Source organism: Eleutherodactylus coqui, chromosome 1, assembly GCF_035609145.1.
Source record: "Eleutherodactylus coqui strain aEleCoq1 chromosome 1, aEleCoq1.hap1, whole genome shotgun sequence".
In the NCBI taxonomy this organism is placed as follows: domain Eukaryota; kingdom Metazoa; phylum Chordata; class Amphibia; order Anura; family Eleutherodactylidae; genus Eleutherodactylus; species Eleutherodactylus coqui.
This window is the reverse complement of record NC_089837.1, coordinates 163,233,458-163,259,850: the sequence shown is the minus strand read 5'-3', so window position 1 is coordinate 163,259,850 and position 26,393 is coordinate 163,233,458. Positions and strand designations below refer to the sequence as shown.

The following is a 26,393-nucleotide window of genomic DNA, read 5'->3' as shown; positions in this document are numbered from 1 at the left end:
TCAAATGAAGGGGTGAATTCTGCTGCACATCCGCACCAACACCTACAACAATGCTGCAGATTTTGACATGGTTCTTAATGCAGTTTTTCTACTGCAGAAAGCCCACATCAATTTCTATGTGGGAACGTACCCATGAACATCAGTGTACTGGACAGGTAATTGTGTTTGATTGGTGGCAATCCCACTGCTTGCACCCCACCAGTTGTTGGATCAGGGAGCCGCACAATCTCTGCAAGGAAGGGCTTGAATGAAGTGGATGTCATGCATTGCATTTTGCTGCTATGTTCACACTATATGAGAGTGATAGAAATAGTGGAGTGCTCCACCTGTGGACAGCTGGTAAATATTTGACTGGAATAGTCCTTTAACCCCTTAATGACGCGGCCTTTTTCTTTTTCCATTTTCCTCCCCCCTTCAAAAAAAATCGACGTCGCTGTATGAGGGCTTGTTTTTTTGCAGGACGAGCTGTATTCTTCAATTGTGCTATTTAAAGTACCATATAATGTACTGAAAAACTTTTTAAAAATTGTAAGTGAAATAAAATGAAAAAAAGAACACGACATTTCGCCATCTTTTAGTGCGTCTTGTTTCTATGGCTCACAAACGGCAACAAAAGCGACATGATAACTTTATTCTATGGGTCGGTACGATTACTACGATACCAAACTTGTATAGGTTTTTTTCTTACTATACTACTTTTTAAAAATTTTTATCAATTATTTTCTGCAGTCATTTTGTGCGCACAATAACATTTTTATTTTTCCGTCGACGTAGTTGAGCAAGGGCTCATTTTGTGCGTGATGTCCTGTAGTTTCCGATAGTATCACTTTGGAATACATACGACTTTTTGATCGTTTTTTATTGCGTTTTTTCTGGGAGACGGTAACTAAAAAAGTGCATTTCTGGCGTTCTTTATTTTTTTTTCAGACAACGTTCACCGTGCAGGAAAAATAATGCGCTACTTTGATAGATCGGACTTTTATGGACGCGGCGATACCAAATACATATTTTTATTTTATAATTTAGATTTTTTTAATAATAGATATGGCAAAAGGGGGGTGATTTAAACTGTTATAACTTTTTTTTTTTTACAATTAAAAAAACTTTATTGATTTTTCTTTTCTTTTTACTTTACTTTGAAGTCCCCCTAGGGGACTTTAACATGCAATGCTTTGATCGCTCCTGCAGTATGACGTAATGCTATGGCATTACGTCATACTGCAATTTAACAGGCAGTCTATCAAGCCACCCCACAGCGATGGCTTGATAGGCAGTCTGGTAAGGCAGCCCTGGGGCCTTTCATTAGGCCCCCGGCTGCCATGACACCTGCACGGCTCCCCCGGTCTCACCGTGGGGGGCCGTGCGGGACCCCCGAACATCGTTCGGGGGATTTAAATGCCGCTGTCAGAATTGACAGCGGCATTTAAATGATCGGCTGAACGGTCACTCGCGGCTATTGCCCGCGGGTGTCAGCTGTTATAAACAGCTGACGCCCACACTGTATGAAGAGAGATTGCCATGCAACCTCTCTTCATACATACCCCGCCGCTCCATGACATACCAGTACGTCATGGAGCGGGAAGGGGTTAAACTGTCCTCAGCCACCACTATCAAGTGCTGCAGCCCCACAGTCATCCAGCTCTGTGTTTGATCACGTTTTATCTGTTCCAAATCGGTGGCCGCAGCAGCAGCGCTCACATTCTTGGCACCGCAATGCCAGTTTAAAATGGTGATACTGCGGCCTCTGGGGGAGAACTGTGGGGCTTCGGCACTGGATTGCCAGGGCTGTGAATGGGTAAGTACTGCTTGTTTTTAAGTCTTGTGTTCATACAACACCTAGAGGCATAAGCCCTAATTACAATGTTATTGATTTTGATACTTTATAATTACGGATCTCTACTGCATCTACTCTGTGACATGTTAGATTGCCAGCTGCACTGTTTTAATGCTTTCATTTTCTTGTCTAGCCAAATGCATTGACCATTACACAAAGCAGTGTGTAGAAAATGCGGACCTTCCAGAGGGGGAGAAGAAGCCGGTGGATGAGCGTTTACAAGGGATAGTAAACAAGATGTTCCAGCGCTGCCTGGATGACCACAAATATAAGCAGGCAATAGGGATTGCTCTGGAGACTCGAAGACTGGATGTTTTCCAGAAAACCATTCTAGAATCGGTGAGATCCATCGTCTGTCTTATGAATATAAGAATTAATTTTTGTGTAATTTGTTTTTTTTTCCTCTTTAAATTCTGTACACTTTTTGTTTGTTTATGCTTACGGACTATTTTCCTTTACACCATGATAGCACCCATGTCTAGACAGGAAACGGGAACCTTTCAGATCTCTTAAACGGCAGCAACACCCTTCACCTCCTCAGTTCTTGTTAACTGTCCATGGGACATGTTGGGAAATGCTGAGGTAGCTGCTCAAGGATCTCTGCAGATCTGTGAAGATGGCGGACTGCAGGGCTTGGCTTACAAACTCGATAGCATGAGAGGTTACCTGTCTGGTGTAAGTCTCCATTGGGAGCCACTGGGTAAGCCTGGAATCATCGTCTTGTCTCCTGCAGCAGATGCTGGGCTCCCGTCTCTGGAGGTTATGAAGGGAAGTCTTTTCTCTGTTTCATGGGATCCTTCTCCTACAGCTGTGGGAGATCCCTTCAGTGGTGGTATATTCCCGGTGTTGCTGCACTTGGACCAGAGGTTTGTGCTATGGGACCTTCTGTCTTATCTGGTGCTTCCATCAACAAATGGAATTCAGGTGTGTATTAGTTTGAGCAACACATAGTATTACCACGGATTGGAGCAGGAGTGCTGGGGAAGAATTGAGAGCTTTCAGAGAGTGTCTCCAGGCAGCTCAGAGTACAATTACCCTACTTAAGGGATTGGATTCTGCCTTTGTCTTAACCCTACAAAAAAGAAAAATTATAGGGGATGGCTCTAGGTGCGCTCAATACCCAGACCCAGGACCTGTTTGACCTTTGTTTTGGGCTCATAATATCTGAGCTTGACCTATGTCTTACAGCCATGTGAGTTTTTAGTCTTTGAGCTTTGCTATGGCTTATAAGCTCCTGTACTTTACCCATGGCTTATAGCTTTCTATGTTTTGGCTAGAGTCATTGTGCTTTTGCCTAATGGTCTTCGTGTTTTGGCCTAAATAGGCCTGTGGACTTGACCACTGTAAATGAACTGTTTTTGCTTTTACTGATTTGTTTCTGAGTTTAGCTGCTGACTTTTGATCTCAATGGGAAGACCAATAGACGGAGCCTCTTTTTTCCTAAATGCGCATCTTCAGTAAGGTATCTATGGTAAAAAAAAAAAAAAAAAAAAACATTTGCAAATTTGAGGTAAGACTGTTCTAATGATTGCATTAGAACAAGAAGAGGAATAGACAAGGTGCAAATTTTAGGAATATGGAGGTTACATTTGGTAAGACCGGGTGATAATTTACCTCCAATGGGAAATTGTATAAGAATCTAATCTTCAAGAATCGCATCCTTATGTGGAAGAATAGTTGCAGGATGCCTTTCCACTTGATTATTTTATTTATACAATATCTTTTTGTTTTCCTATGTTTAAGGGCTTATTCCGACATGTGTGTATATTGTCCGGGTTTTCATGCCCGGCTAATATACGCTGTGTCTCCCTCTGCAGGGCGAGGAGCCGGGCCGGGATCAGTGCACTGAGCTCCCTCCCCATCTCCGCACCTCGCCACTGTTTGCAATGGGAGGGCGGGATGGGGGCGGAGCTAAGTGATTGGTTGTTGATTGGTTCGTCGAGCATTGGCTCTACTTGGCTGAGGCGGCGCTCGTGAACCAGTGAGACCCTCGCTTGCTGGAGGCGATGTATTCAAGCCCTGTCACCAGCAAGAGATGCTTCGTCTGCATTGAGGACGACACGGAAGCCTGCCGGAGAGCAGCGGGTGGAACCCGGACTGCGCCTGCTAGGTGAGTATTGTTGTTTTTTTTTTTTTTTTTTCATGTAGTGTAGCTAAGGCTTTAATTTTGGGGTGGGGCTTAAATTTCAAAGGAACTGAGGAGGTGAATGGTGTTTCCGTCTTTAAAGAGATCTGAGAGGTTCCTGTCCGGCTGGGAGACGGTTTCTCATGGGTGCTGGCATGTGCTCATGGAAAATCGATTATCAGTAAGTAATCTTGTTTTTGTTTAAATTATGAAACCGTTTCACCTTTTTGTGTTTAGAATGATGTCCCTGGAATGTTGGCCTACAGCTTAAAGGTCTGCATGTCTTTAATGCAAAATAAGCAGTTTAGGAACGAAGTTCTTAGAGTTTTGGTTAAAATCTATATGAACTTGGAGAAACCGGACTTCATCAATGTGTGCCAGGTAAGTTCAGTATTGTGTTCACAGCATCATAACAATAAACATGATCGATGCAATAAACAGGACTTCTACTGGCTTTTCTTCATTTTTTTTTCATATATTTCATTCGTCAACAGTGTCTCATCTTCTTGGATGATCCACAAGCTGTTAGTGACATTTTAGAGAAGTTGGTGAAGGAGGATAATTTGCTCATGGCGTATCAGATATGCTTTGACTTGTATGAGAGTGCCAGCCAGCAGTTCTTGTCGTCTGTCATTCAAAATCTCCGGACTGTTGGAGCCCCCATTCCATCAGTACCAGGATCAACGAACACCGGCACGGTACCAGGAACTGCAAAAGACAGGTAGGGTTTACAATTGTATTGTTTTAACCCCAATTTGCAAAGCAAATTTACAGCATTTGTCAAACACCTTCATTTTATAATATGCTTTTATTTTTAATATCTTATTTTGAGAAACTTGAACTTTTTAAAGATTTAAAATACAAAGTAGATGCAAAAATATCAATAAAACAGGGCCATAATGGTAAGAAAAATGACTGTGTAAAAGACTTGAGACGACCTACCCTTAAAGCGTGCCTAACTTTTCAGACAACGTGTGCTCATTTAATAGTCTGTGTTTCTCATCTATCTTGTGATCTACTTTGATTACGTTTTTATTGTATTTTACCACTGGCAATCCACAACTTGTTATTGGGCATTTAGCTTCCCTAGCAACTGGGACATTAGGACATAGCTGTGGAGGGTTGGCTATATTCACAGGGTGGCTCCCTGCACTTTACAGTACTCTTAGACCTGCAGTCAGTGTATACATAATCTCTGCCGTTCCTGATATAAGATTTACCTAAGCTAATAGTTACTTTTATGTGGTAGGCAGTATACGTGTCTGCAGTTTGCTGTGGGCAAAGCAGCATAATTCTTATTGTATAGATGTTTATTAGCTGCTTTATTTTGTTGCTTTCTTGTGTTTGCATGATCTCAGCATATGCACATACATTGTACACACTGACTGCAGATCTGAGAGCTCTGTGAGTAAAAGGGTAGAGAGTCGTCCTCTACAACTAAGAAAACGTCTTAATGTTGTAGTTGTTAGAGAACCAAAATTGCTAACGGCAAGCAGTGGATTGCAGAGGCGCTGCACTTCAGCCTTGTATTACAGTGGTAAAACATTAAACTATTTAATGGAGGTATATTGCAAAATTGAGGCACACAGGCTAATCAATGAGCATAAGCTGTTTGAAAAGTTAAGTACGCTTTAACACAGTCTAATAGCATATCACAGATCTATTCAGCACAATTGTGACTAGACCCCTGAAAGGGGGGACGTGACCTATTTATAATATGTTTTCTCAGCAATCTTTAGTCCTCATTGGAGCGGATGGGCTACACTGTGTACTGTTGTCTAAAGTTCAATTCACAATTCGGTTGTTAAACCTGCTGCTCAAACAAAACTTATTCTCAAGCAAACGCTTCAAATTCTTTTATGTGCTGAGAGCAGAATAGTCTTCCTAGTTCTAAATGTAATTCCGCTGGCCATTATTAAGGCGTACAGCTCATGGTGTGTGGCTGTTTTAATTCGTATGCTGTCTTATGTTTCATCTTGCAGTGAACCAATGGAAACTGAGGAGAAACCCACAAGCACAACTGGCAGCAAATCGACAGACGCGGTTAGTGTGTTCACATAATCCTGGTTAGTTTGCAGATATATAAATCGCTCTGTAATCGCGGTGTGGTTTTCCATAGTGTATCTTTGCAGAACCAAAAATTAGCAATAAATCCATATCTTAATAAATTGATTTAATTATTAAGTAATTGGTTCACTGCCAGTCATGTGACATCTTTACTTGTAGGCTAAGAGTATTTACATACCCTGTATTTGTGTTGGTTTTCTATTGCATTGTGTGTAAAATTGAGGCAAAAATACCTGTGGCTGCACAAAACCACTGTAGAAACAACGGTTTTTAGAAAGTTTTGAAATGTTACCAGTCTTTTTTTAAATTTTTTTATATAACCACTGCATAAATCCTTGCAGAAAAACGTTATGTAAACACCTTTTTAACTAATCTAAGGCTAGGTTCACACCAGCGTTGAGGGCTTACTTTTGGAATCAGAGCATCTTCAAAATATCAGGACCTATGGGGTGTTCGCATTATACAGTGGTTAGTACCTCCCAAAAGTGATTCAAGGAAGGGCAAACCGTGAACCAGAGATAGGGACTGGGTAATGTTCTTTTGGGAAACCTTGGGTTCTGGCCTTCATTGGGGGGTTAGTTTGACATGTACTACCTAACTAAACATTGTTGTAGATCACCGCAGTATTCCAAGTGGTAATGGCCTCTTTCAGCACGATAATGCACCTTGCCACACTGCAAAAATGTATTTATGAATAGTTTGACGACAGGGGATAAAAAAGTTGAAGATGATGATTTTTGAGGACTTTTCGCACATGGGGAATTGTTCAGCAGCATACGTCGGAATCTGCTGCCATGCAGAAAATTAGACACTAAAATCCATGTCTGACATTGATTTTGATACGGAATTGAAAATTGCTTAAAGGGTTTGTCCAGACACAAACTGACTTTTTAAAAATAGATCCAAATGAATTAAAACAATAAAACAAAGGGTACTTGCCTGTCCTCAGCTCTGGCAATTTGGTTTCTATGTTCAGCGTATCTTGAAGTGTCTCCCATAGTGTTTGCGTCTTCTCCTTTCTGTAAACCAACTATAGTGCTACTTCTGCAGATGATATTGGGGCGTTGCAGATGATTTAAAGTTGTTCTGCCCCTTCTTCTCCTTTCTGATTACAGTCATAGGATGCAATGGAATGAGCAGGTAGCTATGTAACATAGTGCAACTGAATAATTTTCTGCTGGCGCTGAAAGATGCACATAACGCGGCGTTACTGTTGGATACATAATACCTAGTATGTCTTATTGTGCTTTTTCTGTCCTTTCTGTCCAGAGTCCAGAACCAAAAGACCAGATTTCAAAAATGATAAAGATCCTAAGTGGGGAAATGGCCATAGAGTTGCATTTACAGTTTTTGATCCGGAATAACAATACAGACTTGATGATCCTAAAGAACACTAAGGTTTGTTATATTTGCCGTTATGCCTTACTCCTTCACTGTTTTCTCCAGTATAAGCGTGTAGTCACACATTTGCCAAATGCTCAGAGTTATGCAAAGATTAGATCAATGACGATCATAGCATACAGCCAGTGGCCGAGGTTCACTGATACAACTACAAACTCGCCCCAAAATGTTGTCAGGGTGAATAGAAGAGAAATGTCCCTTTTATCGGGTTTGCTTTACCTTATAGTTAGCAGTATATTGGGTTACTAGGCCAACTTTTAAGCAACAAGACTTACTTTAAGTGTGCGATGTCATAAGGAATCCAGCATCACCCTTTATCTTTTTTCTAACTATCTTCCATGTGAAGATATCGCCCAGTAAGTTTCTGCCACCATATGCCAATTAGTCCAGGACTGTCCGATGGGAAGTCTGCCTCTGCCAGTGGTTCGGGTCTCTCCCTGTCTATTCTTCTAAAACTGCCCCAGGGTCCCCTGCCTGAGATATCCTGCATTACACTTCCAATGCACCTGCACCATATTGATGAATGTGCGTGTCCAGCACGAGAACGAGTCGTGGGCATGCGTAAGTGCCAATCACAGTTGTTAACCTGTTAAACGCCACTATCAGTTCTGACAGCAGCATTTAAATCCCCCGATTTGTAGTTCTGGCGGTCCCGAATGTTGCCCCCCTTGTGATTTGATCACGAGGAGCTGTTTGGTTGTCATTGCAGTCTTGAGCCTTCTAAAAGCCCCCAGCGCTGCCTTGCCTACTAAGCCATGCCTGTGGAGTGTTTTGATAGAATGCCAGTCAGATCGTGATATCAGCGATGTATGAGGGATCAAACTTGATCTAAAGAAAAATAAATTGTAAAAATTTAGTTTAAAAAAAAACAAACCCTTTTTATTACATTTTTTAAGGGGAAAAAAAAACCTTTTCCCATATTTATAATCAAAACAATAGAAAACAAAAACCTATCAAAGTAACACATTGTTTGTTCCACGCCTCTGTTTGCAATGGAGGGCCGGCGGCGGAGCTATGTTCCACCCCCTCCCATTGCAAAGTGGTGAGGGGCGGGAGCTTAGTGCACTGCTCCCGCTTCCTCCCCTTGCAGAGAAGAGCAGCGTATATCAGCCAGGCATGAAAACCCGGCCGATATACGCACCTCTGAATAAGGCCTAAAATAAAGGCCAACCCAGAGATGGCGAAATAGCGGGGGTTTTTTTTTTTTGTTTGTTTTTAATTTTATACTTTTTGAAAAACTTTTTAAAGGAAGACCCATATGGTATTAAATAGTACAATTAAAAATACAACTCATTCAGCAAAAATCAAGCCCTTGGACAGCTATGTCAATAGTTAGATAAGGCTTATGTTTTTTCGAATTTGGGGATGAAAGGCTGGAAATGGGGGGGAAAAAAGGTGCGTTTCTAAAGGGGTTAAGCATGTTAAAAACACATCTATCCCAAACTTTCTCACCACCTTTGTATGTTGTTCAGGAAGGTAAAATTTTATTTGTCCGACTGGGAGCTTTACCACCTTCAGCAAAATTCAAGATCATTCTCTCAGAATGGGCAGGCCACTCTACATACATCAAATCCTCATTTAGATGGGCTACTTTAAGGGCTGTTTGTCATATACATACATAAACTGTATATGTGGATGGAGGCCTTCTTATATTCTGTACACTAATGAATGCGCTTTATATTTTAGGATGCAGTGAGAAATTCTGTGTGTCATACAGCTACGGTCATAGCAAATTCTTTTATGCACTGTGGCACCACCAGTGATCAATTTCTCAGGTGAGGGCAATTTCTCTCCTTTTTATTGACCAAAAAGGGTTTACACAGACATTCTGCCCATTAACAAACGCTGGTTGATAGTATAGCATGTCACTGCCCTTTTACTTGTGACAGATAATTGCTAGTATGGAGCTAACAATCATTAATGTGATTGATTGTCCACATAAACATTGCATTTATCCCCAGCACATCCCCTATTTCCTCAGTGCTGCCGATGAGCGTGCATTTTTGTATCTGCATACAAGATTCAGTGAGTTGACAAATGAGCGTTTGCTTATCGCAGACATATTTACGTGGGCTGATGATCAGGAAAACAAATTATCATGCCTGATCATAGGTCTATTTAAAACGTCCTTTTAGTTTAATCCCACTATAATGCAGGAAGCCATCCCACTATTGTTACTGACTAGCAAATGCAGGCTTATTAAATTAAAACCACTATTGCTTGCTTCCGTTCGCTACTGGATTTGAATTCCTACACTCTAGTATATGGTGCTTGGTCCTGGACTTTAAACCCAGTTGATAGTAAAAAAATATGGCAGGGGGTTAAAGCAATCAATCAGAAGCATGTTGGGTTGTCAGCTGTTATTCACAGCTGATAACCTGGAGGGGTTTTTAACCCTTTCTGCCTCCTCCTTAGTACACAGCACTCATTGAGAAATGGAAGTATAACTTCTGCTACGCAAGTTGGCGGTCACGTGACCGCCGGGATTCCCTGCTACAGGGTCTGATCAGCTCTGCCAGTGACTATTGTCACTACAGGGGATGTGTTTCCCTGTACTGGGGCTCCTATGGATGCTCCAGCTACAGTGGGAAAGTGTCAAATAAAAAAAACATGTGAATGTCCTCCAGAGGTCTTATATGATGTCAGCGGGAACATAGATGGTAAAAAACGTAGTTACATACATCAGTAAAACAAAATTACAGAATACAACAATATATACATAGAGAAAATAACCCAAAACCATCGCCATATGCGTCCTGTAATCCAAAACCATACATACTATATATCAAAACGTCTGAAACAAATAGAGGAACCCGTTCTCATACCTTGTTTTAGCATAAATATAATAATTTAAAGAAATAAATGTTAACTATAAAAAAAAAGTGTTTTTGTTTTTTTTGTTTTTTTTTAAAGCTTTTGAACCCCCAATAAAACTGAAAAACAGACAAAGTCAGTGAAAAAGATATTTAAAAAAAATAGCCCCATATGTCACGGAAAAAAAACGCAACAAGAATAATTTTAGTAGGTAAAGGGGAAAAAAAATAGGGCAGTAAACTACCACATGGTAAAATCCCCAAAAAATGTTTGGTCCTTAAAGTACAAAACAGCCTGGTCCTTAAGGGGTTAATCAACTGTAAATCCTACAAAAAGTGGCCACATATCATCAGGTCTTGAAATAGCTGCGGTTGGTAAATGAGCTTTTTCTTTTGTTACTGACAGAGATAATCTAGAGTGGCTAGCAAGAGCTACAAACTGGGCCAAGTTTACTGCAACTGCTAGTTTAGGAGTCATTCACAAGGTAAGTGACTGAAGGCCTTTGGACATTTTTTTTTTTATAGATCAAAAGTTCTTTGTTTCAATGCAGAATGCTTTCTAGTTATTGTGCTCATTCGCCATTTTCTCCACAGGGCCATGAGAAGGAAGCTTTGCAGCTTATGGCTACTTATTTGCCTAAGGACACTTCCCCTGGCTCTGCATACCAAGAAGGAGGAGGCCTATATGCTCTGGGACTCATTCATGCTAATCATGGTGGTGATATAATAGACTACCTGCTGAACCAGCTGAAGAACGCCAGCAATGATGTAAGATTTTTGTGCGGGTTAACCCTTTGAACGTCTGAAGACATTCTAATTGAAGGCTGTACAGCTCCGATGTAAGACGTCCGGCAGGGTATTCTTACTGTAGATTACTGGCCGCTCTTGTCGGGGCCTCTCCAGCATGTCCCATACCGCAGTACTGGCTCTGGACCGCAGATGGCGCCATTGTATAATAGCAGAAAGAGAAAGCCCCCTAGGAAACCCTGAATCCAAAATTGAATTGCAAAGGGTTAATGGGTGTGCTCGCGTTATAATACATATGGGCTATACCTTCATAACCTACTTTTTCATATGCCTTGGGCCGGATTCAAACCAGCGTATTTGCACGTGCAAATTGATTTCAATGGGTTCGTTCACATAAGCGTGTTTGTTTGCACAAACAATATGCAGCTTGCTCTATTTTCTTGTGTATTTGCTTAGGTAAAAGGCACATATTGAACTAATTGCCCAATTGCAGACAATAACAGTAATTGTAAGAGTTTAGTGTTCCAAAACAATGGCGAAAGATCACCCGTTCTCGTATGTTTAGAATCACACTACATTTAAAAGAGTCCTGATGCCCTGATAGAATAGGTCTCAGGTGGAAAAACTATTAGACTGTGATAACGACTTGTATTTGTTTTCTTACCTCAGTTGCCTTATGACTTATTTTTTGTCCTTTTTTAATAGATTGTGCGTCATGGTGGGTGCCTAGGTTTAGGTTTAGCTGCAATGGGAACAGCACGTCAAGATGTTTATGACCTTCTTAAAACAAATCTTTACCAGGATGATGCTGTGACAGGTGGGAATAGTACATTTCATTTACTTTTTTTGTTTTGTGCAGTAATAGCAAAAGATACCAAGTCAACTAATTGTTTTGTACATTTTACCACTCTGTCTTCTAGGGGAGGCTGCAGGCCTGGCTCTTGGCTTAGTGATGCTTGGATCTAAAAACGCCCAAGCCATAGAGGATATGGTTGGTTATGCCCAAGAGACGCAGCATGAGAAGATCTTACGAGGGTTAGCAGTTGGTATTGCCCTGGTCATGTATGGTCGTATGGAGGAGGCAGATGCTCTAATTGAGAGTCTTTGCAGAGACAAGGTAAGTGATTTAAAGGAATGCTGAACACAGACAAAAAACAAATCCAGCAATTTTCTCTAAATTCATGTGTTTACATAATATTTACAATTTGAATGTCATTAAAAACTTTCAATAGTTTACATCCTCTGGTACAAAAGGTGACCGCTGCTGTGTGTGGTTCTAAACAATGCCAGCCAGTTCTGTAGTATGAAGTAAGGGGAGCTGGCTTCTGTCAGTGATAACTAATTCACTGTTACTGCTCACAATTCTCCAACAGTCAGATTTCTTCTCCTACTCCGCCTGCAAACACAAACATCAGGGCGGTGTGAGCAGTATCACGGACAGAAGCCAGCTCCCCTTCCTCCACAGTCCGGAGCTGGCTGACATCTTCTATCATTACACATAGTGGTGACCGCCGTAACTTGGATGTTGGCTAGGGTCACAAAGGTGTGAATTAGTTCTGCAAGTCTCCTTCCACCATCTTCACCTCGCATGGCCGGAAATTGCACATCCATCCCATCCTCATTTTCCCACTCCTGTCACTCTGCCTGCCTGACAAGGTTTAGAAGAATCAGTCTTCCAGATGTCCCTATAATGGGACGCACTGAAAGCCGTGGAAGCACAAAGTTGTAAACGATTAATATTCAATCATAAATATCATTTTTATGAAAAAATTTCATGGATTTAGAGGGGGAAAAAAGCCTGCGAAGGTGTCCATAGCCTTTAATCTGCTGCTTTCCTTTTGATTCTATTGTCTCTTAGGCCCCCCTGTCCACAGTCGTGACAAAATATCGACGGCGATATTCCATGACGGGGGAGCAGTGGGGAAAACTGTCAGCTCTGTGGTGAGCCTATCTGACAAATGGGCTCACCGCGGAGAATCGTGGCAAATTGCAGTATGACGCAATTTGAATCACTATGATTCAGGAGTCCTCATCGGATTATCGCCATGGGGAACGCAATGCTAAAACGCTCGTGGAAAGGCAGCTTTATTCTAAATTAAACAGAATTATATAGTGAAATCTTCCGTGTTTAAATGTATTATCTGTTACCCTCCTCCTCACAATCCTACCTGACTGTAAGTCAGCTGATTGCAGCAGGAGGCTCCCATCTCTCCTCTGTCTGCAGTAAGACGAGTCTTTGGCCACTAGTGGAAAAGGGTGCAGATTAGCAGAAAAGTAACATCTGAGCTCTCTGAAGGATTTCTGCGGGATTGTTTTGTTTCAAGATCATGCAGGAAGTGCTACAGACTGACAAACAGCAGGGGCAACTGCAGGACGGGCCACGGAAAAGTAGCCTGGCACCACACTTTAACCCCTTAATTCCACATGACGTAAATGTACATCCTAGCTTCAGGGTACTTAACGTAACAGGACGTAAACTTGTGCCCTGGAAATAATGCAAGGTCAGAAGAGATCCCCCGCTATCCGGCGGCGGGAGCCGGGTGTCAACAGCAGGGGGTGCATCGGGACAGTGACACCCCCGCTCCCCCCACCCTTCCCCCGCTGTTAACCCCTTCCCTGCCGCGATCTATGTAGATTGCGGCATGTAACGGATTCATAGAGGGAGCGCGCTACGTCATCGGGCTCTCGTGATGTAATCGCAGAGAGCCTGACGGGGTGCCATGGCAACGGCATGCCAGATACATCCATCCTGCCTTGCCAGTGTCTATCATCACTAATACAAGCGATAAGGCATTGCAGGATAGAAGTCCTGCAATGCTTTATTATAGCGATTAAAGCTGCTATTGTAGAAATCCCCTGCATACACAGACAAAAAGTGTTTAAAAAAAACAACCAACAACCCTTTTTTGTGCTTTTTCCCATATTGGCATAACAATTGTTTGTTTTTAAATTTAAATCCCACATGGGATTTGGTATTGTTGCATCCGTAACAACACGTACAATAAATTGAACACTCTTTTTATCCTGCACAGCAAAAAGTGTTTAAAAAAACCCTTAAACGCCAATTATTTTTATTTTTTTTCATTTTGCTCCTCAAAAAATGCAATAAAAGTGATTTAAAAAGCTGTATATACCCCAAAATGGGACCAATAAAAACTACAGCTCGTCTCACAAAAAAATAAGCCCTCACAGGACTTTTACTCATGCATTTAGAAAAAAAAGAATCCTTTCCAAAAAAGGGTTTCTCTTGCAGAAAAGTGGAAAAACCTAAAAAAAAAAATAAGAATTTTGGTATCGTATTGACTCGTAGAAAAAATGTCTTGTCATTTATGCTGCATTAACACTATTTAAAAAAAAAAAAGCTAAAATCTATGGCATAATAGATGTGTTTTCTTTCCCTGCTATCATAAAAAAAAACTAATAAAAGTTTTTTACAATATAGTCTATTTACCCAAAAGCTGCACCAATAAAAACTACAGTTTACCACGCAAAAAACAAGCCCTTACACGGCCGCGTCGACGGAAAAATAAAAAGTTATGGCTTTTGAAAAATGGAGATTAAAATCCACCAAAAATTGTTGCGTTCTTAAGCCCAAAATAGGCCATGCGCTTAAGGGGTTAATGAAAGTTGTCTAAAAGCAAATCTTTGTTGCCAACAGCAACCAATCACAGCGCAGCTTTCATTTTCACTCAGTAGTATAAGAAATGAAGGCTGTGCTGGGATTGGTTATGGGCAACGAAGACAGATTTTCTTTTAGATTGCTTTCATAAGAGGATGGGCTACTTTTCTGTGGCCACCCTGTATATTTCTTGCTTACTTTTATTTCTAGGCTTAGTGTTCATTTGAAGCGAAGGTGATGCGATTTTCCTTGGCTTTATACATTGATAGTTCCATCTACTTGTAGAGCTTATACCATTTACATTATAGAAGCTTAAGGTGACCGTACATTTTAAATGAATCGCAGCGTGTTCTACTGTTCTATCTTGGCACATATTACACGCTCATACACGCCAAGATAGCGTGTGCCGCGTAATTCGCAGCGTGCTGCCTGTGAGAGACCTGCGCGACATTGCAGCAAGTACACAATGTCCTTGCATAGTTGTGTGTCGTGCATGTCTCTCGCAGGCAGCACGCAGCGAATTACGCTTGTGTGAGCCTGGCCTCAGTGGCATGGAGCAGCTTTGCAATGTATTGTGATACATGTCAGCTGGGGAAGCAAAACCTTAAATAGTTCTAATCAAAACAAATGACAGTGCAATAAAAAAAAAAAGTTGCAAAAGTGTCCCTAGCATTTATATATAAAGCACTTTTTTACGATCTCCTCTTCCTGGCGTCCGTTTTCTTGTAACATGCTTCCCCTGTGTCTCGCCTCTTCTCATTCCTGTAAAATTTATAGACAGTCTGCTTTACCTCCCTGCAGCAGACATGCCTGGCTTCCAAGTACTTCTACGGTTTGAAGCTGTGGCAGGAGACATCAATTTCATTCTGAAAGTAATTGAGTTGAATAGGCAGTAAAAGTACAAAAATCTAAGCACCAGAGTTATTGTGCAAAACCCTTGACAAATTACCGGCTGTAGGAATACCTCTACTATGCCGCAGTGACGGGTGTTGCAGTGCATTGTGTATGGCTGTAGCATGAGCAAGTTATTGTGTAAGTAAATGTCCTGCTCTTTCATAGGACCCAATTCTGCGTCGGTCCGGCATGTACACGGTTGCCATGGCATACTGCGGATCAGGAAACAACAAGGCTATCCGTCGTCTGCTCCATGTGGCTGTAAGTACTGTACTGCGCTACTTGTAGTTCTGTATATACTTAGGTTGGAAAACATATCATTCTGTTCTTGTTGTTCTTGTCCTATTAGGTGAGTGACGTAAACGATGATGTTAGGAGGGCTGCTGTGGAGTCACTTGGCTTCATCTTGTTTAGGTCAGTCATTTTATACCAGCTCTCTATCTGTATATGATGATGACTGCAATAATATGCCTATCATGACGTTTCGTAGGTTGTGGATGTTTAGCGGGTTGCTTTCTTTTGTTTGCAGTTTCATGTTTATTGTACATTGTTGAAAATGATGCAGACCTTTAAAAGGGAAATGTTTGTAAATTTTGAATTATGTCTAGAATTTTGTAGTCATAATAAATTACTACAGTTTTTTTTGTTTTGTTTAACCCCTCGTCAACATCCTCCGTACACTGTACGGCAGATGTCTGGGGTCAGTGTATGGAACTGGCTCAGAAGGTAAGCCCACACTATACCCCACAAGTGTTGGCTGTCTTTGCAGCTGAAACCTGGCTACAATAGCCAGGATCAGAGATCACTCTGGTCCTGGCCATTTAAACATTTAGATACCATTTAAATGGCCTGACTGGGGACTCCCTTTGCCTCCCAAATGGCCTCCCTCGAAAAGATTGCAGCCTGCTATGAATATCTTCCTAGTGGTGATTTGCATATGTACAATTGTACGTGCAATATGATGATCACTTGTTCCCCCTAGGGACTAGAAAAAAAAAGAAGAAAAGATAAAAAGATTTTTAAATGCTAAATTAAAAAAAATCTAAAGTTTTAAAAAGAAGGCAAAAAAACACAACACTTTTAACCGGTCATATACAAAAAATAAAGTATTGCTGCTTCCATAAAAGTCCAATTTATTAAAATATTTTTAATCCTGCATGGTGAAAAAAATACACAATGCCAGAATTGCATTCTTTTTGGTCACCCCACCTCCAAGAAGAAATGTAATAAGGTATCAAAAAGTCGTGCTCCGAAAAAAACTACAGCTTATCGATAGAAAAAAAGAGTTTTGGGAGTCAAAAGATGGCGACACGGCTGTGTTTTTTTTTTTTTGTTTTTTTTATGTGCAACCTGAAAGGAAAAAGCTTATATAAATTTGGTATAGCTGTAATTGTACTTGACCCACAGAGTAAGGATAACAAGCAATGTTGACCTGTATAAAAAATTATAAAATTGCGTTTCTCCCCCACACTGCCTGTTACTAGCACAGGCATCATAAGTGTATCAGCGGCCACAGCATTCCAGAGTCCAGCACTAGCCACCATATCAGACCAACAACCTTCTGAATCGGATGGCAAGCAATAGCAGTTCAGTGGCGCTATTAAGCCTTGAGCTAGGCCACCTGTACGCGAACGGATTTGTATTGTGGAATCTGTGATCATCACCCACGCGGATGATCCGCACACATTCAAACCCATAGAGTATTCGTATGTGCGCTCACATGAACGGACAGCGACTGCAACTTTCCGCTTGCAAAAGAAAACAAATTACTGCACACTTTTAAATTTTTTTTTGTGTGAATTCCAAGCAGACGGCTTCCATTGAAGTCAATGGAAGCCGTCCAACCCACTGCCCTTCCGCAATTGACACTGTGGAAAGGTCGCGGATTCCGCGTCATTGCCTAGCGACGACGCAGGAAAAACAAACGTGTTTTTTTTTAATTAAAATCTGTACTGTGCATGTCCAATGGTAGCTCATCGCAGCAATCCGCAATACAGATGCAGAACAGAAAAGACAGGTAAGCACGGATGCCGGCAGCAGTCTGGGTTGGATTCCACTGCAGTCTAAGCTTACATGCACACAAGCAAGAATCTTGCGTTGCGAGACAAACAAAACTTGAATGAAAATGTAACTCCATTCTTTTGAATGGAGTTATTCACTTGAATAACAGTGAGGTTGAGAATCGCTGCATGAGCTATCTTTTGACGTTTCCTCGGTACACAACCACCATTGTTTTCGCTGGGACCTTTAAAGACCTCACATAGCACTCTCATGCCGTGCGATGTTATACTTCCCATTGACATCAGTGGGAAACGCTTGCGATCCTCTAACGCACGTGAACCATGCGCCTGAGGATCGTAATTTCACAGAAGGGATGTCAGGTGGTTTTGAATGAAATTATGTCTCACATCCACGTAGAAAACGCACTTTAGCAAGTTTGATATTGGCCCAAGTTTCTCAGCCTGATGTTGCACTCTTCCTTATATCCTCTGACTTTAGCCTAATACTGCTGTTCTTCTGGTGCACCCGGCACTATCCTTGCATTATTACTATAGTGGCCAGTGAGCGCTTTCATTTTTTCTATGTTGGAAGTGCTCATTGGTCAATAAGTGTGCACCAATTACCACTTTCCTTGGTTTCTGCATATAAGGCTATGGGCTGAAGTTTCCGGGAGTCCTGGCTGCAACCTTACAGTTATCTGATTTGAAGTAACTGATGGGGCACAGGTGAAGAGAGGCACGCAGGGGAACAAGTGTTGGCACATGGGTTGAGAGGGGGGCACTGGAGGAGGGAGGAAAGTGAGGGCACAGAGAGAGGGGGGGGTTAAAGGTGGGGTCAAGTGGTTAGGTGAGAGGGACACAGGAAGGGTGGGCAAGAAGTTGCACAGGGAAAAAAGGGGCAATGGGGGGATAAATGTTGGCATGGGGAGTGAAAAGACAAAAAGGGGACGTGGCACAGGAGGTGAGGGGACAAAAGCAGGGACAAATGGGGGAGAGGAAGAACTGGTGGCACAGGTGGAGTATTATATTAACTTTTTCCTATATAATAACATTTCTGTATATGGAAAAAATGGCAAGTACCAAGGGACATATTATGGTAGTTAAAGGTTAATATTATTTTTGGATTAAATCTGCTTGTAAAAATGTGTTTACGTGTATGTCAATTTAGGTTGTGGGTTTCACCCCCTCAAATGAGGGTGTGAAGTCTATGACCGGTTTCTATATAGGCCGCCTGCACATGGCCGGATTTGCATTGCGAAATTCTGAGACGGTGTCCGCCTCCGGATTCTGCAGCAAATACCTGCCATAGCATGCTATGGAAAAGCGCTTTTTCCTGCCCGCAAGCGGCAATCAATTATGATTTCCCACTGCCGGGCGAAAAATTGCAGCATGCTCTATTTTAGGTGGATTCCGTGCGGACGGCTTCCATTGAAGTCAATCCTAGCAACGATGCAGCATAATCTGTACTGTGCATTTGCGCCAGTGTGACGTCCGGCACATCTGCAGTACAAAATATGAAGAATCCGGGCAGGTACGCGGGGTCACCGGCTGGGCACAGGGTCAGATTCTGCCGTGGGATCCCGCATGCGGCAACCGACCAGGTCGTGTGCAGGCGACCTAAAACATGAGGATTTTGGTCTGAAGATTCAAGCAACCTTAGATGATACCAAGAAATCTTTTCTATACTGGATCCTTGTGAATGTTTGTTTGGCATATAGAGGTTCCATTACTGTTTGAGGAGACTGCATTGATCCCTAATCTGTCCTGTGTAGTTGTTTTACTTTGTGCGGTGTCAAGATGCGAGCCGCTACTTTGTAGAGATTGTTAGTGAGTGTGCACTCCTTGGAACAAGCTCCGTATTGACTGAACTCGCTGACGGGAAGCTGGTGTTTATACAGCCGGTGACAGCTCTCCCTGGATGAGATACAGGCTGGGCTGGGCTTGGAATCCTGTAGAGGCAGCCTTATTAATGGGGCATTTAGGCCATAGGTAACCCTTTCACTGCTCATTTTCACTTAAGTGTTTAGTTCTCATCCAGTATATCCTCCTCCTGTTATTTAGAAGATCAGTTAGAATATTGTGTACTGATGGCTAATGGGATAGCTGATGATACGGCTTCTGTGTGTATATAGAATTATATAAAAGTGGCAAATGGTGTCGGGTCTGCAGGAATCGGGTGGAATTTGCAACTGCAACAAATCCTAGTATATTTTACTTTCTGTACTTTCACCCAAGGTTAACATTTTTAGTGTGCAAACTTTTAAGCTGGAAATTTCTGTCTGATGAGCTCTTCTATTCCTAAACCTTAACCCATTCTCACACGACGAGAGAACTTGTATGTTCTATGGAGCTGGTGTATAGTAGTTAATGCAACGCCAGAGCTGTGCCTGCATCATTAGCATTGGCTGTCGGCTGTAACATACAACGACTATTTACTGGCATTGGCAATAGTAGCATCACACTGGCAGGCATAACACATTGGGATACAGAGTTAGTGCTACTTTTTATATTAAAGGTCCTTAGCAGGACTAAAAGAGCAAGTGTGTTTTTTTTTTTTTTTTTTTTTTGAATAAATGAAAAAAACAAAAAACTCCTTATCCCTAAAGGCAAACAATGCTTTGTCAACTAATATAAATTGTGCATGTAATTAGTGTTGTTGCAACCTTTCTGCCCCTTGCTCTAAAACAAATACTTTGCGCCAAATTTAGTATTGAAAATTAAACAAATCATGGTTTACTCCACGTTTTATCATTTCTTTTTAAAGATTTCTGGACCCTTTATGCGGCCCATCCTACAAAGAGGTGTGGGCCAACTGTGACATTGTGCCAAATTTTGGCACAATTTTTGCCGTAAAGTAAGCTAATTAATAGGTGGCATGAAGACTATGTAGAGATGCCAGATTTATCTGTCATTCAACAGTTGCGGTGATTAACTGGTGCATTTTAAGACTGTCTAGTCTGTTTGTCCTGTCTAAATCTTACACAGTATTAGTAAATCTGAGACACTATTTATTTTTCCCACGTGAATACCATAAGAAAAAAATAGAAAACAGTTCCAGAATTGGTATGTGTTGATCCCAACTCCCCAAAAAAGGACTAAAAACTAACATACCCATAAAATGGTACCAATGACAACTCTAAAAAAAAAAAAAAAAAATGTCCCTAAGCAGCTCTATTAACCCCTTGAGTGGCACGCCCGGAAATTTTCCGGGACGAGCTCCACTGCTCATAGTGACATAGCCCGGAAGATTTCCGGGCTATGTATCACTATGGGAGCTGCAGAGCACAATGCCACAAGCTGTGACAGTGTGCTCTGCCTGCACAGTCCCACAGAGAACAAAGCAAGGGCTTTGAAAAACCAGCAGAAGATATTGCCGATATGCCGGCAACCTCCTGCACTGGTTTGTTTACAGGTTGCCATAGAGACCATCGGCTTGTCAGAAGCATGCCGATGGTCTCTGTGGCAGGGAGAGCTGGTTGTTAGCTGTCAGAGGACAGCTAGGTACCAGCTCTTACAGCAGAGATCAGAGAAAACCTCCGATCTCTGCTGTTAACCCTTTACATGCTGCAGTCTGTGACTGCAGCATGTAAAGGGCTGTCACTGCAGCATGTAAAGGGCTGTCACCATCGGACCCCCGGAATGTGATCAGGGGTCCTGATGGGTCCCTGTGGAAGTCAAAAGAAAAAAAAAATAAAAAAAAAAAAAAGGAAAAAAATTATAAAAACACTTGTCTCCCTTTACTTTGTAAAAAATCAAAAATATAATCACACATGTGGTATCCGTGTGCGTCGTAATGACCCAGAGAAGGAAGTTAATACATTATTTAACCCCTTAATGACATGGCCCCTTTTTTTCTTTTTTCCCCATTTCTTTTTTTCCTCCCCCCTGTTTAAAAAATCACAACTTGTCCCGCAAAAAACAAGCCCTCATATGGCTGTGTCAATGGAAACATGAAAAAGTTATGGCTCTTGAGACGCAACTGCAAAATTAGTTGAAATTCAATGATTAGACCATTTTAAAAAACCTGCCCTGGTGGGCACGACAGGGTGGTAGGAAACCTGCCACTCAAGGGGTTAATGTAAAACCTGTGTGCCTTGGAATAGGGTGACAGAAAACCAAAATGTTTTGTACAAAAGCTGTTAATCCTGAAAAGACATAATTTCTATTGCTAAAATACTCCCCCACAGAATATAGTAAACTTGTCATCCATACTTTTTAGTATGCACCTTAAAAAAACACAAACCCTCAAAACAATTGTGAACTTGCTTTTTTATTAATTCCCCCTTCCACAGAAAGCTTTCTGTACACCCTCACTGCCCCTGAAATGGTGCTACTAAAAATATAGCTACATCAACTGAAAAACTAAAAAGTTATGGCCAAAAAGAGGGGAATTTCTGAGGGCTATAGACCCCTTTTTCCTTGTGGATTTTTTTTCATTAATCCATATATTTTTGCATATAAAAATTTGTCTAATTGGTTGTCATAAAAAAAAAAAATCAACTGTGCTTGCAGTATGTTCCAACACACTGCAAGCTGAAGGACTAGATTGTTGTAAAATTTGTAAGCCTGGCTGAATGACAGTCTGTTCTTCAGCTCTGATTATAATAAAGTGTGAAAGCTGATAAACGGCTGTTTACTGCCAGGGGAGGAGGAGAGGTTCAGCCTGCAGTGTATATTACCATGCCAGCTGTCTGTGGCTGGGCGGGAGAGCTTGTCATGTGTTGATCATACAGTAGTTGGAGCAGGTTCACTGTCCTAGATGGCTTACCCCGTAAATCTAATCTGCTCTGCCCACCAAGATCTTGCAGATCACCCCCCTTACATATAAACATAGAACTCTAAGAAGAAATATGCAGCCTTAATCTGCCTCCAAAGGCTGCTCACACCTAATATTATGTCAGAGCTGGTGGGTAGAGGCTGGTGGAGCCATTTATCGGTTGCCTTCTTCCAACCATTGTATTTTACTGCTTCTGACCTTCGCTATAAATTGAACTACCTGATGTAGTAAATAATGACTAAACGCATTCCAATTAAGATGTATGGCTTTCTCCGTCATTTACTACAATACCCAGCAGATGGTGCTATTGTGCTATTCGATGTTCTTGGCTATACTTTTGCCAATTTACAGTAAATCAGCTCAGATTGATCTCGTCAGTCCTACATATACAGAAGGGAAATTCCATGCGAGGTTTTTCAGTGGTCAGTTTCGTGTATGGACCCTATGGCCCTGCTGTTGACATGTTTTGTTGTACCGTACAGATCAGTGAATAGTCATGTTGTTCATGCAGGCTTTCAGCTTAAAGTCAAGGCAATAAATGACAGGATGATGTTGACATACGTCTGGATCTATATCTATACAGGAATGTATGGCCCATGAATGCAAGCACATATGCGTGTGTCTATGCATATGTGTGTGTGTACACTGTTATTGCTACTCCCTAGAATGCATGACCTATAACATTGATCTGAAGATAATAGCAAGCAGTGAATGAACTCCATAGCACATGAAGCATGCTTCATTCCGTTTATCTGCTTTAGGTGGTTTTAGCGTCAGAGGAGTTCCATGTGTGTGCGAGAAGAAGAAATGGAGCCACCGGCCTAATTGAAAGCATTTAGCGGAGTAATGGTAGAGGGACGATGGTTCCAGATTCATGAGTCACCAAATGCCCGCCATGTGTGGTTATTTGGGGCCAGCTGGTTGAATGTTGGAGAAGTAACAGAGCCCACTGAGTAATTACATTTGTATAGTTTGCGAGAAAGGGTTCTGTACAGTTCTGGTCTCCAAGGCCTAAAAGGCGAATTACTGGAAACGGAGTTGAATTGTCATCTCATATACCCGACTTGATGATCCACTTAAAATATTGAGTGCGTAGAGACGTTTGGACGGTAAACATGTGCATGTATTACATTAAAGAAATAGAATGCTCAGATTCCTATAGGGGCATTGTTTGTTATTTGGTACAGAGGTTCAGATTGTAGTTAGGGTTTCTGCTCCTAGTAAACACACATCGCCCCCTGCTACTAGTTAAATGCAAAAAAAACCCCATAACGCTCACCCATTTGTTCACTTGTTGCTAAAAACTATCACTTGCTGCTTGTTCCGTGCAAACCCTCAGCGCTTTACATAGAAGTGCTGAGGCAAAAGAGGCGATCCAGCGATACATTTTCAGTGTAAACACTGTGCACGAGCGCTAATGACATTAGCAGTGACATCAGCACTTGTGCAGTCGTTTTAAACGATGGTAGGCCCGTATAAAAGGGCCATAATCTGTGTTACATGAAAAGGTATGACATTAGCCTTTTCAGCATGTGGCTCAGTTTTAAAGGGGTTATCCAAACTTTTTAAAATTGATGGCCCAGCCTCAGTATATGCCTTCAGTAACTGATCATGGGGCCTGCTGCTTGGGATCCTCGCCAATCAGCCACGGCGCTGGAGCCTCTTCAATGTTTGAACTTATTCCGCAGCGCTTTCTGGTGATTTTTTTAAATATATTTTTATTTACTACCCCCCTCCAAGCTGGGTTCTCATTTTACCGACCTTGGAAGGATGGAAGGCTGAGTCAACCTTGAGCCGAGTACCTGAAACACGCGGGGATTGAACTTGCAACCTTCGGATATGATATTTAATGCTGGCATAAGCCCTTTAAACACAAGATTACTGGGCAGCCTGGTCTTGGTGTGCTTATTTTATTACCTCAAGGGCAAAATGATAAAGGACAAGCAATTAAACCACCAGTAAGGATAAAGGAGGAATTCGGACTTTAGGGGAAAAAGTCATTTTTTTGCTATGACATTTTTGATCAGTTCTCCAGTATATCTTCTGTGCTGATTCCTTACAATTTTTTCAGTATCTCTGCTTCATGGCATTCAGTAGGAACTTTCATTGTTCTTTGTGCATAAAACTCTGTCTTTGTTATGTGATGATCACGTAGGTGCTTGACTGGTTAGACGCCTTTCCGATACCCATCCTATAACCAGTCCACACGTGTGCCCATCACATGTCCAGTACAGCTTTACATCCACCAGAAGTGAGCAATGAAGGCCATCCCTGAAAGCAAGCAGAGATCTGGACTACCACGAGGAGCTGATCCAAAAATATATTGAGAAATGTAGTACCTTTTCTTTTTTTTTTTCTCAGATACCCAGCATGCTCCCTTTTAAGATTAATCAGTATGTGCCACACTGGCACACAGTCTTAAAGGGGTATTCCGGGACTTTACTATTGATGACCTATCCTCCATATACAAGAAAAAAAGCAGAGCGCTTCCTTGGATAAGTATTGTAGGACATGTAGACAAATGCAAAAGTGAGTGCTTACCTCACTACACTGTGCTAAGAGGCACCACAAGTCTAAGACTGTTTAGACCAGTGTTCCCCAACTCCAGTCCTCAGGGACCGCCAACAGGTCATGTTTTCAGGATTTCCTCAGTGTTGCACAGGTGATGTAATTATTGTCAGTGCCTCAGACATTGCCACAGGTGTTCTTACTATAGGATATCCTGAAAACATGACCTGTTGGGGGTCCCTGAGGACTGGAGTTGGGGGTCCCTGGTTTAGAACACAGTGAAGCCTTCCAATTCACTGTCCGAATAGGAAAAAGGTCGGCGTGCGCTCCTCACCCCAGTGCTGCACAGATTAATAGTGCCTTCCAGTAGGAATAGTGGGTAGCGCTATTAGAAGATGTTGTGTGTTAGTATCACAGAAACCATATTTTGGAAATGAAACCCCTTTCTCAATTTCCAGACACGCACACTATTCTCAGGATAGGTCATCAATAACTGATTGGTGGGCGGCTGCCACACAGGACCCCAGCCATCAGCTGGTATTGGGCCAACAACCATTCAGATTCACTAGAATGCAAAAGCAAGTTGTTTGTTCTGACTTTAGAGTTCATTATAATTGACTGTCAGGGTGTGTTCACACAGGGGGGTTTGGATGCGGTAAGAACTACACCAAAACTACATACACAAAAATGTGTGCATTTTTTTCCTTTGTGGCTTTGAAAAAGGGACTTTTGGTTTGGGTTTTAGTCTCAACCACCTGTGTGAATGCACCCTTGGGCCACTCTAGCATGTTTATAAAAATGCCGCATTTTTTTACCGCAGCTCTTTACAGCATGCAGAGCCGCGTTTTGCGAGCATTTACCTGCATATCTTTTACTGCATGTTTTGTGCAGTAACAACGCAGGCAAAAGTAAGCTGTTGGAATCGTCACTTTTTTTTTCTTCTCCTCCCGGTGGCATAGTAAGCAGCGTTAAAGACGCTGTAAAACACTGTACATTGCGTTTTACATCTTTTTTAATACACCCTATTCCTTTAAATGGGTGATGCAGGGCGCCTAAAACACACTGCAACGCTGAAAATTAGAACCTACAGCATGCATTAAAGGGGTTGTCTCGCGAAAGCAAGTGGGGGTATGCACTTCTGTATGGCCATATTAATGCACTTTGTAATATACATCGTGCATTAAATATGAGCCACACAGAAGTTATTCACTTACCTGCTCCGTTGCTGGCGTCCCCGTCTCCATGGCTCCGTCTAACTTCAGCGTCTAATCGCCCGATTAGACGCGCTTGCGCAGAAGGGTCTTCCGCCTTCGGCTCGGTTCGGCAGCAGTGGCGTTCTGGCTCCGCCCCTTCTACGCGTCATCGCGTAGCTCCGCCCCATCACGTGTGCCGATTCCAGCCATCAGGAGGCTGGAATTGGCACACGTGACGGGGCGGGGCCACGCGATGACGCGTAGAAGGGGCGGAGCCAGAACGCCACTGCTGCCGAGCCGAAGGCGGAAGACCCTTCTGCGCAAGCGCGTCTAATCGGGCGATTAGACGCTGAAGTTAGACGGAGCCATGGAGACGGGGACGCCAGCAACGGAGCAGGTAAGTGAATAACTTCTG

At 42.1% G+C, this 26,393-nt stretch overlaps 1 protein-coding gene across 1 annotated transcript in view; it reads left to right on the top strand.

The window, feature by feature from the left end:
* Positions 1-26,393, top strand: part of PSMD1 (proteasome 26S subunit, non-ATPase 1) — a 73,681-nt gene that overhangs the window by 7,059 nt on the left and 40,229 nt on the right. Inside the window, exons 5-16 of the mRNA XM_066602830.1 lie at positions 1,968-2,173; positions 4,197-4,340; positions 4,454-4,680; positions 5,942-6,002; positions 7,296-7,424; positions 9,114-9,202; positions 10,647-10,725; positions 10,835-11,008; positions 11,693-11,804; positions 11,908-12,104; positions 15,666-15,761; positions 15,850-15,914. Of these exons, the coding sequence (XP_066458927.1) occupies positions 1,968-2,173; positions 4,197-4,340; positions 4,454-4,680; positions 5,942-6,002; positions 7,296-7,424; positions 9,114-9,202; positions 10,647-10,725; positions 10,835-11,008; positions 11,693-11,804; positions 11,908-12,104; positions 15,666-15,761; positions 15,850-15,914 (1,579 nt within the window). The remainder of the gene's footprint in view (positions 1-1,967; positions 2,174-4,196; positions 4,341-4,453; positions 4,681-5,941; positions 6,003-7,295; positions 7,425-9,113; positions 9,203-10,646; positions 10,726-10,834; positions 11,009-11,692; positions 11,805-11,907; positions 12,105-15,665; positions 15,762-15,849; positions 15,915-26,393) is intronic.